Source organism: Sinocyclocheilus anshuiensis, unplaced genomic scaffold (genome assembly GCF_001515605.1).
Source record: "Sinocyclocheilus anshuiensis isolate Anshui unplaced genomic scaffold, SAMN03320099.WGS_v1.1 scaffold249, whole genome shotgun sequence".
In the NCBI taxonomy this organism is placed as follows: domain Eukaryota; kingdom Metazoa; phylum Chordata; class Actinopteri; order Cypriniformes; family Cyprinidae; genus Sinocyclocheilus; species Sinocyclocheilus anshuiensis.
Window position 1 is genome coordinate 960,162 of NW_015540871.1, and position 16,565 is coordinate 976,726.

General features: G+C 39.3%; 2 protein-coding genes across 2 annotated transcripts in view; one reads left to right on the forward strand and one right to left on the reverse strand.

Moving 5' to 3' along the window:
• The window catches only part of LOC107688102 (cytokine receptor-like factor 3), a 16,453-nt gene extending 6,754 nt beyond the window's left edge, over positions 1 to 9,699 (forward strand). Inside the window, exons 3-9 of the mRNA XM_016485667.1 lie at positions 3,014 to 3,221; positions 3,830 to 3,917; positions 5,687 to 5,864; positions 6,285 to 6,507; positions 6,847 to 6,985; positions 7,216 to 7,328; positions 8,277 to 9,699. Of these exons, the coding sequence (XP_016341153.1) occupies positions 3,014 to 3,221; positions 3,830 to 3,917; positions 5,687 to 5,864; positions 6,285 to 6,507; positions 6,847 to 6,985; positions 7,216 to 7,328; positions 8,277 to 8,545 (1,218 nt within the window). The 3' untranslated portion in view covers positions 8,546 to 9,699. The remainder of the gene's footprint in view (positions 1 to 3,013; positions 3,222 to 3,829; positions 3,918 to 5,686; positions 5,865 to 6,284; positions 6,508 to 6,846; positions 6,986 to 7,215; positions 7,329 to 8,276) is intronic.
• Positions 9,700 to 9,725: 26 nt separating this feature from the next.
• Positions 9,726 to 16,565, reverse strand: part of LOC107688101 (polycomb protein suz12-A) — a 10,108-nt gene continuing 3,268 nt past the window's right edge. The window contains exons 7-16 of the mRNA XM_016485666.1: positions 15,471 to 15,690; positions 15,276 to 15,378; positions 15,073 to 15,178; positions 14,805 to 14,985; positions 14,590 to 14,678; positions 14,147 to 14,290; positions 12,983 to 13,140; positions 12,272 to 12,470; positions 11,815 to 11,894; positions 9,726 to 11,628 (exon numbers count right to left, since the gene is read on the reverse strand). Coding sequence (XP_016341152.1) covers positions 11,337 to 11,628; positions 11,815 to 11,894; positions 12,272 to 12,470; positions 12,983 to 13,140; positions 14,147 to 14,290; positions 14,590 to 14,678; positions 14,805 to 14,985; positions 15,073 to 15,178; positions 15,276 to 15,378; positions 15,471 to 15,690 — 1,572 coding nt within the window. The 3' untranslated portion in view covers positions 9,726 to 11,336. The remainder of the gene's footprint in view (positions 11,629 to 11,814; positions 11,895 to 12,271; positions 12,471 to 12,982; positions 13,141 to 14,146; positions 14,291 to 14,589; positions 14,679 to 14,804; positions 14,986 to 15,072; positions 15,179 to 15,275; positions 15,379 to 15,470; positions 15,691 to 16,565) is intronic.

Below are 16,565 nucleotides of genomic sequence, written 5' to 3' on the forward strand. Positions count from 1 at the left end.
TGGTATGCAAGACTCTCGCTCTCTCTCTTTGCATTCTCACAGCGCTATCAGTAAAGCGACGGCGAGTCGTGCGCCTTCACACTAGTTTACGGTACGTCAAATACAGGTGCGCTGCGTGCTACATACTGCGCATCCATTGAGTACATGACATGATCCATTGAGCGCATCCAAATAGTTACAGATCGCTTGACGGAGAGCGAAACTCTCAAGCGCAAAGTCAGCGTGTTTATCGAGTGAAAATCTGTGTTGAACGCCTCTCACACACATACCGGTGTGTAAAATAGAAGAATTTATTAGCCAATGGCTAATGTTAGACATTATTTAGTCGCCCAGAGTAAGATTTAGTCGCATATGCGAGTGATTTACTCGCAATGTAGAGGGTTGACACACCTCACAGCGCATTGTCACGAATAACAATATTTAGGCAGAGGATTCTGTCCTGGCTCGAAATGTTCAGATTGATGCTGATAAGACTTCCAACGTATGAGGAATGATGCACGTCTCTGGACAGAAGCATTTCCTGCGTCAGCTGCAAACAAAGCGAAGTCTGGAACTTTCCACTAAGGTCGATTAATATCACCGTCTCTTTTGGGTTTCATCCATTTATCCTGCACCACTTTATCTGTGTTATTTTAGACTCTCTTCCCAGTTCCTGGACAACAGCACGTTATATTTACCTACACACACTGTGACAGCAGTCTGTCGAGTTCCATGGTGTAAATTGTCAACACGTTTCCACTGCGGTCTGTTGTGTGTGTTTCCGGCAACAGTTTTTGCCCAGGGCTTCGTTTCGTTTCACTGATTATAAGGGACTATAATGAGACTTTTCCTCATTCCAGAAAATGACTCAAGGAATTCTTAAAATTACAGAGCGTAATTTTGCCTTTAACATCTCCTTTTATGTCAGTGTGAAGATTGCTTGTGTGTGATAGTTCACTAGGTTTTAAGCTACAGTGTACTGGGCCATAATTTAGTTGAAGCATGTATCAATTAACATACAAATGTTCATTGATACGTGGCATTGAAGAGCCCAAGCTAACCTTCTGTTGCAAGCACAAGTTTCATGTTCACAAGAGGAACTTTTTTTTAAAACCGCCAGGCTTCCTGTCACTCTTGGCTTCATTTACTGAAGGTGAAGCAGTTTGTCTGAAAGATGCATCAAGAAAATTGAAATGTGCCATTCACTTCTCACCACTTCCGCTTTCAGACCTACACTTCATGTACAAAACAAGACTGTGGCACATTTACGTGACTTACCAGATGATACCAGACAAAGTTCCTGTCTCAGTTTTATGCAACCCTCATTACGTATATGATTAAATGTACACCTTTAAATTTCTGAATCGGTTTGTTGATTTACTGTAATAGTATTTGCATTCTATAACAGTAGAATTGTATTTTGCATTCAAATCAGGCTTATTATTTAATTATCAGCTTGTTTCTTTAGACTTAAAGTTTAAGTCTTAAACTCAATTCAGAGAGGACTTATTTCCTCTGACATGTTAAATTTGTACAATACTTTTTTGGGTTGTGCTGATAGTCGTATTATTATCGAATTAATATTAGGGCTTATTTGTTCCATCATGTTTCTTTTTACGTGTTTTTACAGTGTTGTGAGTTATAACCAATCAAACACGATTCCGTTGAGTTTATGAATGCAATGGCCAATCAGAGGCGTTCAGATGAGTCACGCCATAGTTTTGTTGTTCAGTGCGCGTGCTTGCTGACTGAATGCTGCTCTCTCTCATCATAAACAACAAAGTGCAGATGTACGTGAGATGTATGTATAAGAGATTTATTCATCATACAGTGTAGACAGCTTCACTGATTAAAACGGGAGTGTTTTTTAAAGTGCATAAACTCGCACTAGACTGAAGTCAGTGATGATGTTCTTTGATAATGTAAATGTTCTTTGCTCGTTTTCTGTAGCTGAGGAAATGTAAGCATTAGAATTAGTAACTTTCAATGTTTTTATTAAACTGTTATGCTAAACATATTCAGTCATATTAAAAATATTTTATGACATGACATCCATATTCTACTTGACTAAAAAGTAGGGCTGTGCGATATTGAAGAAAAATGCGATATGCGATACCGATATATTGCACAGCCCTACTAAAAAGATATAATGTGTAGTTACGGTAATAGATTACAGTAACATTAGACTGCATGCTTTTAGCCTTACCCTGGAGTTGGTTCACTCTCCGGCTATGAAACTAAGTAAATAATTAAATAAATTAGCATGATAATATTTTGTATCGGCGATCTCACATGCTAACGATAGGACAGTATGTTTATGGAGCATATTGCCCAACACTAGTATTATATATACATATTTATTTATGTATATATATAATAAGCAGCAAAAAGATTTCTGAAAGATCATGTGACACTGAAGACTGGAGTAATGACTGCTGAAAATTCAGCTTTGCCATCACAGGAATAAATTACATTTTTAAATGCATTAAAATAAAAAAACAGTTATTGTAAATTCTAATAATATTTCACAACATTGCTGTTTTGATAAAATGTTTTGATAAAATAAATGCAGCCTTGGTCAGCATTAAAGACTTATTTCAAAAACATAAAAAAAAATATATATCTCACGGACCGCAAACTTTTTTACAGTAGTGTTTTTTTTTTTACAACACTTCTCCTCATTTACCATAATTTAACATAACTACGGATCATTTTCTTGTGCTACCTGGTGCAACTTCATCAGCATCCTGTTTAAAATATCAGTTATGAAATGCCATTACAGACACCATCTGTTAATCACTGTAATTCAAACCTTGTTTAGAAAACAGTCCTGGTTAAATAGTGCACTAGATTAAAATCAAAATGTAAACATTTCTTTTTAGGCTGTGGTTTGTGGAAATGTGGATTTATTAAGCTATATATATATATATATAAACCTTTCCTAATGTTTTCGTGAACTGTCCTCAAACCTTCAATGTATTGGAGATGTTTGTATGTAAATCTTGTCTGTATGTGTGTGTGTGTGTGTGTTCAGGTGCGCGGCAGTGCCAGTCAGACACGTGAGGCTCTGCAACGGCACTTTCAGGAGCTGCAGACGGCAGTGAGTCGACTGCTGACAGAGAGGCTGAACACTCTGCTGCAAGAGGTTGACAACATCGAGCTGGACAGTGTCAGTCCCTTAGATGACTGTCAGAAGCTCATTGAGCATGGAGTCAGCACAGCTGATGAGCTGCTCCGAGAGGGTGGGTCTGTCAGGTCAATGGAAGGCTGGCCAGTCATTGTTTATTCTTCAACTACAGTCACACTAATCTGATTTCATGGGATTTAACGTATGTAAAGACCATACATATTTGTTATGAAAAGTTATTTATCAGATCAGAACATTAGATTTAGCCTTGTGCCTGACAAGGTCCAGCAGTCAGTTTCTTTCATATGTAAGATTGTAGGACTATGTCAGTGGTATGATACAAAATCAGGCTGGACGTATGCTCAATAAATAGTTGAATAGCAGCAATTTGATTATCTGAAAGTTCAGTGGGTATAGAACATAATCACCCCCCCCTTTAAATGAAATTTTTGAACCTACCAATTTGAACCTACTGGCTGATATGAACCAGCAGGGGGAAAAACATTTTTTTGTTGAGCCCTGCCATTTGGATAATTGCCACTTATTAAATTGTTAGCTGATTAAATGTTTAAGTGTTTTTTACAGTTTAACACAAACAGTGCTGACACCATATAACATCTTGGTTGCTGTAATTTCCTCGAGAGCTCATTTGATTATTTGCTACAGTTTACAATTTTTACTGCCTAACGTTCAGTTATGAATGTAATATGACTGTTCCTTCAGGGGAGGCTGCCATCCGCTGTGGTATAAATGAGAAGGAGGACAAGCTGGGCAGCTTCACTAAGAAAGCCCTGCAGATCCAGTTGGACAGGTGAGGAGCACACAGATTCATTCACTTAACAAACCTCAGCTGGGTAAGTGAATGGAGAAGAGCTTTGATATCACACCATCACTCTCAATCCGTGTCTAGAAACACTGAATGCATGGAGATTCAGACCTTGAGAACACAGAACGCAAAGCCCTCTTTTCCTGAAGTTCAGAAGACAGTAATTCACATAATTACTAAAGCACTCATTTAAAAAAAACTTACCACCTCACCTCTACTAATGCCTGGTTTTATGACTCATCTGTTTTGTGTTTTGTGACGCATCTTCTCAAAGTTTAATGGAGAGATGGCAACTGTACCAGCAGGGGTGTGCTGAATCACTCAAGCTTAGCTTTATAAAACCATGCTGCCTTAGCTATGATTCATTTTACATGATTAAAATGTACCCCAGGATCAAGTTTTGACATGCCTACAGTCATTACAGCAATAATTGTGGCATTGTGGATGCCATTTAAATACTAACTTTTGTTTTAGAATAAACACTTTTAAAAGATCTTTAATCTGAAAGTGTTTTAGAATGATCCTTTCAATCTATAATATTCATTTTGTCAGTTAAAGAGTTAGTTCACCCAAAAATGAAAATTAGCTTGTGTTTTACTTACCCTCGAAGCATCCTAGGTGTATATGACTTTCTTCTTTCAGACGAATCCAGTCGGAGTTATATTAAAAATTGTCCTGGCTATTCCAAGCTCTATCATTGCAGTCAGCGGGTGTTGCAGTTGAACAGTCCACAAGTCGTCAAATAAAGCTCGCGCATTCATAATAAAACGTGCCGCAGACGGCTCCGGGGGATGAATAAAGGCCCCCTGTAGCGAATCCATGTGTTTTTTAAAGAAAAATATCCATATTTCAAATGTAATGAACACTTTTCTCTCACTTCTGCTGACTGTCATACACTGAAGCAATTCCGGCGGATGACGCAGCACGTATGCGCAGCGCGCGTGCCTCTGATGTATGCTAGTCTCGCGAGTTTGTTTATAGGAGCAAAGGAAGCAAAGTTTCCTTACTTTAGCAAAGGAAAACCTCCGACATTTTTCTTTGCAAATCCTCGGTTTGTACTTCTAATTCATAATACATTTAATATGCACTTAGTATAGTATAATTTAAATATAGTAAGTATGTCTGAAAAAGCACAATTTAAATATATTTCTTTTTCACCTGGGATCCGGAACTGCTTCAGTGTATGACAGTCAGCGGAAGTGAGAGAAAAGTGTTTATTACATTTGAAATATGTATATCTTTCTTACAAAAACACATGGATTCGCTACAGGGGGCCTTTATTCATCCGCCGGAGCCGTGTGAGGGACGTTTTATTATGAATACGACTTGTGGACTGTTCAACTGCAACACCCGCTGACTGCAATGATAGAGCTTGGAATAGCCAGGACAATTTTTAACATAACTCCGACTGGATTCGTCTGAAAGAAGAAAGTCATATACACCTAGGATGCTTCGAGGGTAAGTAAAATGCAGTCTAATTTTCATTTTCACAATACATAAGGAAATAATACTGACTCATCCCTCAGTTTGTGAAAAAGAATGAGAAACATTCACGGTAACATACTTACAAAAGAAATCTGAGGAGCAGTTAACTCCTTGCTAAAGGCCCGTTCACACCAATAGCATTAACTATAAAGATAATGATAACTATTAGCGTCCATACCAATTGTCGATATAAATGCACAAAGATTTATATATAAGCATGAACAGATACAGTATATGTAAATACATGTGTCATCACAATGTGTCCTCAGTCTGCCTGAGGTACCTGTGCTGGTGGACGTGCCGTGTCTGTCTGCGCAGCTGGACGACTCTTTGCTGCATATGTTCCGTACGCACGTGGCTCGGCACGGCAGCGTGGCCTCTCATCCGCCCGTCCAGATTGAGGAGCTGGTGGAGAGACCAGGCGGTGTGCTGGTGCGCTGGTGTAAGGTGGGTCTGGCCTCCCCTGTTCATGTCCATCAGGCATTTTCATCCCCACGTGACCCTGTTCGTAATGGTGAACGTGATTTCACCAAGTACAACATATTCCTGGATCAACATCCTTGTTGTTCCTGAAACAACATTCCAATCAATCGATCAGAATTGAGGGACATGTTTTCAAGAAATGTCAGTTTTAGGCTTACAGTCAGGGTTAGACGCTTCTACACCCTTGTTATTCACCTATCATTTCCCTCTGATTTTAGGAATAAATTATGGGTTGGGTTTGGTGTAGTGTTAGGTGTAAGGATTGTGTTAGGTCTATATTTTTGGACAGTAATGCTGATCCAGGATCAACAAAAGATGTTGATCCAGGAACATGTCTTGGCAAAATCACGGCGACTCTTGGGAATGCCTACTGTTTGTGTGTAGGTGGACGATGACTTCACCCCTCAAGACTACCGCTTGCAGTACCGTCGTGGTAACTCTTCTCAGTATGAGGACGCGTACATTGGAAAAGACACCGAGTTTCTGGTGCTCCATCTTGACCCGCACATCGACCACCTGTTTCGTGTGTGTGCCAGAGGAGAGGGCCGAACCGAATGGAGCCCGTGGAGCATCCCGCAGACCGGCTACACCACACTAGCACCCCACGGTACAAACTGAACGAAGCCTGGTATTGCAAACGCGCTCTAATGATATACTGGGTGTCTTAAAGAGATAGTTCACCCAAAAATGAAAATTCTGTCATTTACTCACCCTCAAGTAGTAGTTTTTTTTTCTCCATACTATGGAAGTCAATGGGGACCAGCAACTGTTTGGTTACCCACATTCAAAATATCTTCTTTTATGTCCAGCAGAAGAAAGAAATTCATACAGGTTTGGAACTACTTGAGGGTGAGTAAATGATGTACAAATTTCTGTGGAAATTTTTCATAAAACGCCTCCGAGTGTGAAAGTGTTTCATGAAGGTTGTTTTATTGTGCGTTTGCAGAATGGCTTCCAGGCGTGGATGGTTACATTTTAAGCAGTAGGAAGAACATCGCCATGCGCAATGACTCATCACCTGGTCACGGAGGTGTTCTGTACTCCAACTCCCCCACGTACTTCTGTGGCCAGACCCTCACCTTCAAGTACATCAGCGTTTCATTCTTCCACATATTCTCATAGCAAATCAGCTGTGGGCTATATGATAGTGGGACGCTATAAATAGGCTAAGATCATATAACAATATATATAGCAATTAATTATTTAAAACAACGGAAAGATGCAGAATCGTCGCAAATACAATTTTTTACAGTAACAAATATCAGCAGGCTTATCATATGTCTCGCTCATTTTTTGGTTTGTGGTTTGTTTGCAGGATCACAGCTGCTGGACAGACAAATAAGCGGGACAGTTTGGGTGTGTGTGCGGACAGCAGAACTGACACCGACTCACTGCAGAGGGATCAGGCTGTCTGCATCTCCACTAATGGTATGAGCAGGACAGTATAGTTAAACTATCATAATATTTATACACCTTTTTAAGATATTCAGTATATACATTATTGTTCAAAAGTTTGGGGTCGGTTCGAATTTTTTCATGTTTTTGAAAAAGTCTCTTCTGCTCACCAAGGCTGCATTTATTTGAGCAGAAATACAGTAAAAATTTCAGTAAATTTACAGTAAAAAAAAAAACAATTCAAAATATTAATTTTTCTATTTGAATATATTTTCAAATGTAATTTAATCCTGTGATGGCAAAGCTGAATTTTCAGCAGTCATTTCTCCAGTCTTCATCAATGCGTATTAATGTTGAAAGCAGTTGTACTGCTTAATATATATATATATATATATATATTTTATTTATTTATTTTTTTTTTTTCAGGATTCTTTGATGAATAGAAACTTCAAAAGAACAGCATTTATTTGAAATAGAAATCTTTTATAACAATACAAATGATTTTGTCACATTTGACAAAATGTATCGTTGCAAAAAAACAACAACTTTTGAACAGTTGATATTTTTTCGTGCCAAAATGGCTTAAAGTATTTTTCTTTGAGATGGAGGAAACATCATTTTGACCAAACAGCTATTGCTGCCATGTTGCTTTTAAAATGTTTAATGAAAGAAAAAAGTATAGTAACAATCTAGAAATAATCAAGGCTTAATTTCCAGACAGTGTTAAGTATTAATGTTTATTGCTAAAACAATTAAATGAACACTGACAGACTTCTGGGAGTTTTATAAACAGTGACTCAAATTAATTAAGTCCATTTTAAACTGATTCACTGAAATGGATAGTTTACGCTGATTTAAAGAAATGGACAGACTAACACCCCTTTTGCTGACGTTTAAATCAGAAAAAGTGTCTTTTTGACACTTACTCAGCGACAACAGTGAACATTAGTGTTAAATTCCCATGTGTTTTCCATTTTCCAGGTGCTGTGTTTGTGAACGGAAAAGAGATGACCAACCAGCTACCAGCAATCACTGTTGGTTCTTCTGTGACCTTTGACATGGAAGTGGTCAACCTCTTTCCTGTGAGCAACAATAACAACCCCAGCGACGGGGGAAACTTCAAGCTGAGGGTGACGATTGGCTCAGGGAACAGGGAAGTGGTGTTTGACTGGCTGCTGGATCAGGTGGTGGACAGCCTTTTCTTTGGCTGCTCCTTCACGCACCCTGGATGGAAAGCGCTGGTGTTTTGATTGTTGCATTGACGGAAGATCCAGTCTGCTGGAATTCAAGACCTCAAGTTTCTTTAACGTTATCACTTCCCAAGTGCTTACAGTGTTCAGATGACACATTTAGCCCTTTTTCTTTTTATCAGCACCACATATCACTTCAGAATAACATTAAACTTTGTTCTGAGGTATGACGCCAACCACTACTCTTTGACCTCATTACAGGTGGACAGGTGTTGTGGTATTTGCATAACAGTACTTATTTGCAAAAGAGACTGTTACATGTTAAGAGTTGGAGTCTAATAAAGTCTTAACCTGCTGGTGTTAAGTTGCAAAGCATGCTAGTCTGGTTTACCACAGAAAATAAATCTACTGTGAAGCATTCAGAAATCATAGGCACTCAAACTACTCGAAAAAATGTTTAAAAAACCCTTCGCAACGAACAACAAAGCTGAATCTCTTACACTCAGACAATCTTTCTGCTTCTGAGTTTCCTCAAGTCAGAAGTGGAGAATGTATCCTTAGTACTTTTAGCGCGTTTAAATAGCTGAATGTCATTTTAGAACACAGTAGCATATAAAACAACTAGTATTTAATTCATGTTTGCCTGGTACTCTGTGTTCTCATTTAGAAAGTACTGTTTTTCATTTTTACATCACAGGGTAGAGTGTTCATGTGTCAGCCTGTTCACAACTTAGGCAACAATTCTGATCAGTAGATATCAATGTTTCTACAGAAATGTGATAATTCGCACTAAGCTTAAATGTGGTGCCATTTTGAGATGAACTTTTTTTTTTAATGTTCACATTTTGACAAATGCCTGTCTTACTGTAGCATTTCATGTTTTTATTAGCTGGCTTTTACCTTACAGTAATGTTTCTGTTGCATCGGTTGGAGATTTTAGAGGAAAAACATTTGACAAAATGAGAGGACAAGCACCCAATTCACATGTTCCTGGGATAAAAGAACATAATTTACAAGGTACTATATAATTCCTCACGGCAGAGAACATTTGTAACCCGACACCGATACACCCACAAAAGATCTGATCTATACAATATTTATAAAACTGTGACCATAAAATGTATATTTACCTCATTTTGTCTGTGCCTTTGCAGTACAGCTGTAAGAATACAACTGAGCATTTGCAATTTAATAAACTGTTTGTAACATTTAAACAAATTCTTGATTTTAATTTTTTTTGGGCAAATGTTTACTCAAAAGAAAAAACAAAAAGGAAATCATTCATTTATGAACAAGATTTGTGAGGTATCAATTGTAAAACAAACAAAAAATCTTTATTTTAAATAGAGCAACCTCAAGCACATTTCAGCATAATTCAGAAACTCAAGCAGGTTTCATAATGTTTCTATTCAAGATATAAATATCTTTTTTTTAACATTACTTTATATCAGTAATCCACATCTTGTGTAATCATTGCTCTATTAAGAGTGTTATGCAAATTGCAATTACGCAACAGCTTCAGCCAGTTAAGTAATTGATGAAAAACATTTTTTTAACCCAGTGCAGTTTTAGCGAAATAAAGTAGTAATAATTCACAAAGAGATCCCTTTCTTTTAAAACACATGAATACAACCACAACAAAAAAAACTATGAAAACTTGCATTTCTGATTCGAAGCCAACTAGACAAACATTATAGCCATTTCACTTTGGTCTAAAATAACATTCCTTCCAGAATGCAGTCACCATCAGCAAAGCCATCATGTCACTAAACTTATGTACATGTTACAACAGGTTTCCTCAGAAACACCTGAAAATCAAATAAATGGGCACCATGAAGGACAAGTGGAAATGTAAAGTAAATTGATGGACACACCAGAGCAGATGCACCATGATAAAATGTATATATTGAACTGGACACAGTATTGTGCGCCGTAAAGCATCACTGAAATTATTCAAACAAGAATAAATGAAACCTGTTTGCACTGATTTAGACCAAAAGTTCAAACCCTGCTTAAGAGTCCATGTTTCCATGGATAAGGCAAGTGTAAACATTTGTGCAAGACATCCCCCACCCTACTGTGTTGTAGCACCCTGTACGTATGTGTTGCAAGGTCAGTGGAATTAAGGCTCTAAAAAAACTTGAACACTGCAGTGTAAACGCAGATGGCCTGCAGCACTGATGCTCATTCTTCAATCCAAGATTCCAAAGAAAAAAAGTAATTTGAAGTCTTCAAGTGTGGTGCAACATTAAAGTGGATACTAAGCCACCAAGAACAGACCAACAAAACTTTGGTCCAGACAAATTCCAAAAGAAAAAGAAAACAACTTGGGGTGGCACAAACTGAAATGCTGAAACTCCACCAAAAAAAAAAAAAAAAACTATACACAAGCAAAACTACAATGTTTTCAGAATGAGTCTATCAACCCCTTTGAACAATATGCAGTAAAAGCAAGTTTGTAGGAGCCATTTCCATCCATCAATATTCAAAATATATTAAAAAAAATCTTCTCATAGTCCTTTTAAAAACAGGCACCTAAAACAAGTGCTATAAATTTGCTAGAGCTACAGGGTTATGTGGGTGGAGAAAAATCTGACCTGCTTGTACAGTCCATCATAAAGACTAATGGCATCTTCAAGTAATTCGAATCTAGTAAAGAGTTGCTCTGAATTCAGATGACCTCAGGCCAAAATCATGATCTGCAGAGTATGTGGCCGTCAAACCACATAGCTCGCTTCGAACTCGGCATCAACTTTAACTCCGTGAGCGAGCAGAATATGGTGGCTCTCAGATCCAGGGGGCGTCTGATGCCCGCTGACACTCAATCCAACGCAGAGTGTGAGGAGGTGTTTCAGTGATTCTTGGTCTTGACGAAATTTGAAACACTGGCTTCACCATCGCCGCTGGATCCGCCATCAGCATTGTCTTGCGTTTTGGATTGCTCCTGGCCATCTTTTTGCTGTTTCAGATCTCTCAGCTGAGCCATGGCCTTATCTATGTTCCCTGTATTTACTAAGCCGAAGTCGTGCATGCTGACCAGATGGAGCAGAACGTTCCGGCACAGATTCTTCTCAATGATGGTGGTGCCATGCTGTTCCACAAACAACATGCAGGCCTGATTCATTTGGGTGTCAGCTATGTATCTGCACAGAAAGAAATAAGCAAATTACTGGCAGAAATGTGACCAAGCTCTGAGAGATGAGCTCACATAACATACAAAGTGAGGCCATTGTAATACACAGAATTGCATTTCATAGGAGAGGATTGATTCAGTACAACAAACTTTAAACAGAAAGGACCAGAGTGAAGAAGAGGTGAAAAAAACATACCCATGTTTCATTACATGCAGGTTCCACAGTTTCATGACCTCTTTCTCTCCCTCATTGACATCCGTGAATTCATCGATTTGCTGAGGGATAGTGAAGATGATAAAAATCATTTAAAATTGTAAATAATAAAAACTTGTTTGCAATTTCAGATTTAGGGGGTGCTTGACATCTTAAGTCACTGAACAACAATGCAATTTTGCAGATAAAATCAACTCTTCAGACTTCAACATTGATTTAATGCAACTTAACATCAAATACGCTGTAAACATCCTCCTCAGATGTGATTTGAACACATGTTGTGTCTGTGGAAGCATATACTGTATTCCCATCTCTCACAGGCTGAGTCATAAATGGCACAGCAACTGTCTTGAGGTTTGATTTGTCATCTAGAGTCAGTCTGACCTAGTAATTGCTATGGTATCAGAAAGGGTTAACGATCTTGTGACGTCTTCCTCACCATAACGGTTTTCTCCCTGAGCCATGCCGGATCCCTCTCGTCCTCACTGTCCACATCCATTTCCTGTGGTCTAAGCGGCATGCAGCTGTCACTGTGGAAGTACAGGCGGTTGTGGCCGCTGATGTACGTCCGCTGCTGCTCCTGTTCTCCATCCTCGGGCTCTAGGAACTCTGAGAGGCTGGGCTTTGAGCGCTTGGGCCTGAGGAAACCAAAACATTGTGTTTTAACATCAGATTCAAAGAAATGGATGCTAGGTCTGTGACAGGCCTGAGCGGCATGACAGTATGTACTGTAGAAATGTTTACTGACTTCAAACGTTTGAATGGTAGTCAGTGTGAATTCAACTGATATGGGGTAAAAGGTGCATATCACCAATTTACAATGGAGTAGAACACAGCTCGTCCAGTGATATTTATAATGCATTACTGTTTTGAGTTATTTTTGACTCGTGTTATATAACATAAACCAGCTGTTTTAGCACTGACGCCAGACGCATCATTAAATTCTTATGAACAACCTATTTTGGTTAGCATTCAAATAAAATAACTGACTAGTCAATGGGGGAAATAATGGCTAAACAATATCCAACACATTTTTGATTAAGTTTTAAATATATTATGACACACACACACACACACACACACACACACACACACACACACGATAACCACAACAGAAGACCATGCAATCATTTTTTTAAACCACACAGACCTGCAGACAAGGAAGTGTGTAACTGGAGTCCTCTTCACTGGGCCGTTACGGCTGAAGGCAAAGCCAGGCTGGCAGTGGATGTCCTGAGGGTTGCCCACGTAAGAGCCGTCATAGCATTCATTAATCGACACATCTATCCTGGCTCCTTTAGGATGAGGCTGGGTGATATAAACATGTCTTCATCACTATAAACATTTCAACCAAATATGGACTATATTTGTTTAAGTTGCTCTGCAAGTCATCCGTCAGAAAACTCATATTTAAAGGGGTCATATGACGCTGCTAAAAAAAAAGCATTATTTTGTGTATTTGGTGTGATGCAATGCGTTTACTCAGTTAAAGGTTAAAAAACATTATTTTCCACATACTGTACATTATGGTTGCTCCACTATGCCCCGCCTTTCTGAAACGCATTGATTCTTACAAAGCTCATCGTTCTGAAAAGCGCGGTGTGCTCTGATTGGCCAGCTATCCAGTGCGTTGTGATTGGCCGAATACCTCAAGCGTGTGACGGAAATGTTACGCCTCTTACAGGTTCAGGAAACTTTCCTCCGTAAAATGCGCTGCACACGCTCGAATATTTGGGTTAAACTGTTCTGGAACAGTGTTGTAAATAAAACTTAACCACTGATTTCTAGTTGTGTCCTCTTTTGGAAGGCAAAAACAAAGTAGTTTGGCTTTCGTAACGAAATACACAGCGTCTCCACGACAGCGGCAGCAAACAATACTACAGAGCGAATCAAAGTGACGCCTTCTTTCTTTGCGTGAACATTTGGGCAGTGTTATGCAAATCTTCCCACACAGTGACGTAGACATGTGGGAGCGTGTTTGAACGAGGCATTTTAGAAGGGCGTGGACAAGTCTTAACTTTTATAAAGAATGTCTCTTTGGGTTTGAGATTTTAATCTTTGCGACTTTTTGCGGATCTTGTGTATGCACAAACAGCTTTTAACACTCCAAAGACAAAAGAAAAAATGTAATTGCATCATATGAGCCCTTTAATCATTTTTTAAAGGTTATGACTGTTTAACCCAGCTCAACTACCAGTAAACCATTCACAGATTGATTCACACAACATGTGTAAACACTGTGGTGTTACACTGACTATGACTACGTAATCCATGTGGTCTGGTGACAGTTTCATAACCTTGAGACGTTTCTCACCACATAGTTGAAGATGAAGCGGCTGTGCGAGAGCTTGAGGTGCTTGAGGAGGCTGTAAAGCTTACGGCAGTTCAACGTGCACCAGGGACAGTGCAGGTCATCTCTGGCTTCCGTCTGCTGCTGTGTGTTATTGTTGTATAGGAACTACAAAACAAGGTGATGGACACAACAGACCGTGACCACACAGCAGCCCAACATACAAGACCAACAATGAGTCAGAGGAAAATGTCAAGGCAGGACTTATGGACTCCAGTGCTCTCATGGTGATATGATACAATAAAATCTACAGTGGAAAGATGTAGAGAATCACAGGAAACTCCCTGCCCTTTTTATAGTCAATATAAAGGCCTGGGATCACTGATAAGTGCTGTGGTTGTGAGTACAGTGTAGTTTGAAAGCACTGTTGGTATTGTTAGATAAATTTATAGATGCATGTTACTCACCTGATAATAAACACGTAGTTTCTGACGAGGTTCAACATGAGTTTGTTCTCTTCTTACTGGTAGATCAGCACCAACTGAATCATTAAGAGCTGCAATCAATCAAACGTCATTGTTATGATCAGAATCCTCAGTACTGCACACAAACTGTTATGCTTTAAAGATCAAAATGTTAGTGATTTTCACTTGTAATCACTAACCAGTGCTTGTGATCTTACCTACTGCCTGTGGAGGCTTTACATTGCTAGGCTTGCTGCTGTCTACTGTGCTGGATTCAGAATTGCGTGTGGCAAGCGGTTTGGCCACTGGGGCTGTTCCCCTGTCAGCTGTGTCATTAGTCCATCGCAAAGTGAACTGCAGCGTGGGTCCCTGAGAAAAGGTCTCGAAGGGTGGAAGCCACTGAAACACAGGTTCCCAAATAATGACATACAAACATCTCAAATAGACACATGCAGACTAATAAAAAAAACACCACCTGCAACTGACCTTCCCATCTAGTATGGTTTCCCATGTTGCCCTTTTCTTGCCTACAGGACTCTCCTCCATCTCCTGCATGGAGACTTCATACTCGCCATCCAAAAGTTGGAGGCGTCTGTTGAAAGAAGAAAGAAGTCTGGTCTTAAACCAGACAAGCAAACAAAAAGCAACTAAACACTACAAGAACAAGCAATTTAACCTAGAACATTTACCTATTTTTATCAAAAACTGTCATTTGTGCCACAAATGTAGTTTCTCCGTCATCCTGATTAGAGCAGTATCTCTTCTTCCTGTTAGACAGCTCTTCCATAACATCTGAAAAGAAAACAACCTTGTTGGTAAAAAGGCCTCATCAAATTGAGGTGCAAGACTATCATAAGCTACTTTAAAGTCTCTGAAGCTCATACTGCTATCTCTGGTGGTCATGCCGTTGAGCTCTCTCCCCCCTGGACGAGACACTCTGAACAGAAGGGAGTAGGACTTCACCATGTGGCTGTTACTGGGTTCAAACTCATGGCTGGGCACTATCAGTGTGGGGAAAGCTCCCAGCTTGGTCTGACTGCTGTCTGGGTTCAGAGGCACCTGCTTTTTACCTGTAGGCACTTGCTTTACTGGACAACTTACATCCTAGAAAAACAGAAATGAAACATGATCAGAGTTCAACGCATATGTTAGCTTAGAAGCCATATATATGCTAGTGTACTACTAAAAGTTGACTGATGTTTACCAATTTAAAATTTTCAATCCTTAAGCAGTCACATTAGCTACATTTCTGCAAAACTTTGGGGCAAAAAGGTCCATTGTCTATTGTCAACAGCGAAGCAATTTTTTTTTTAAGCAAAAACTCAGCTTCAAACGAAGCAGCTTCAGTGCGGTGAATCTGTGTGGCCAACTTGAACCCACTGCAAAATCTATGTGGGGAAATCTTTCTCCCTCACACAAAATTCCAGTTCGCATGGATTCCTATTGATATGACTGGATTTCGCCCCTGAAAATTTGTTGAACAACAGTAAATGTGACTGCACATTTTCTCTTCTGGGATCAAAAATCTTGATGACTCATGTTGCACTATGCTGAATTAAAGGGATAGTTCACCCAAAAATGAAAATTTGATGTTTATCTGCTTACCCCCAGGGCATCCAAGATGTAGGTGACTTTGTTTCTTCAGTAGAACACAAACAAATATTTTTAACACAAACCGTTGCAGTCTGTCAGTCTTATAATAAAGTGAATGGGAATCACGGCTTTGAGAGTAAAAAAACACATACACAAACAAAACCAAATTAAACACTGCGGCTCGTGATGATACATTGATGTGAAAGTCCATTTGAGAGATAGGAGGCGGTAATGCACTTACAAGTCTGCGATCCGCCGTAAAGCAAGAAGAAGACGCCTCACGATGAGAACGCGCTCAGGAGGACGAGCTCAGTTCGAACAGTTCGGACATTGCGTGAATCAGAGGTAAAAAAAAACGATATAAATACTGTTCAGTTTCTTGCACA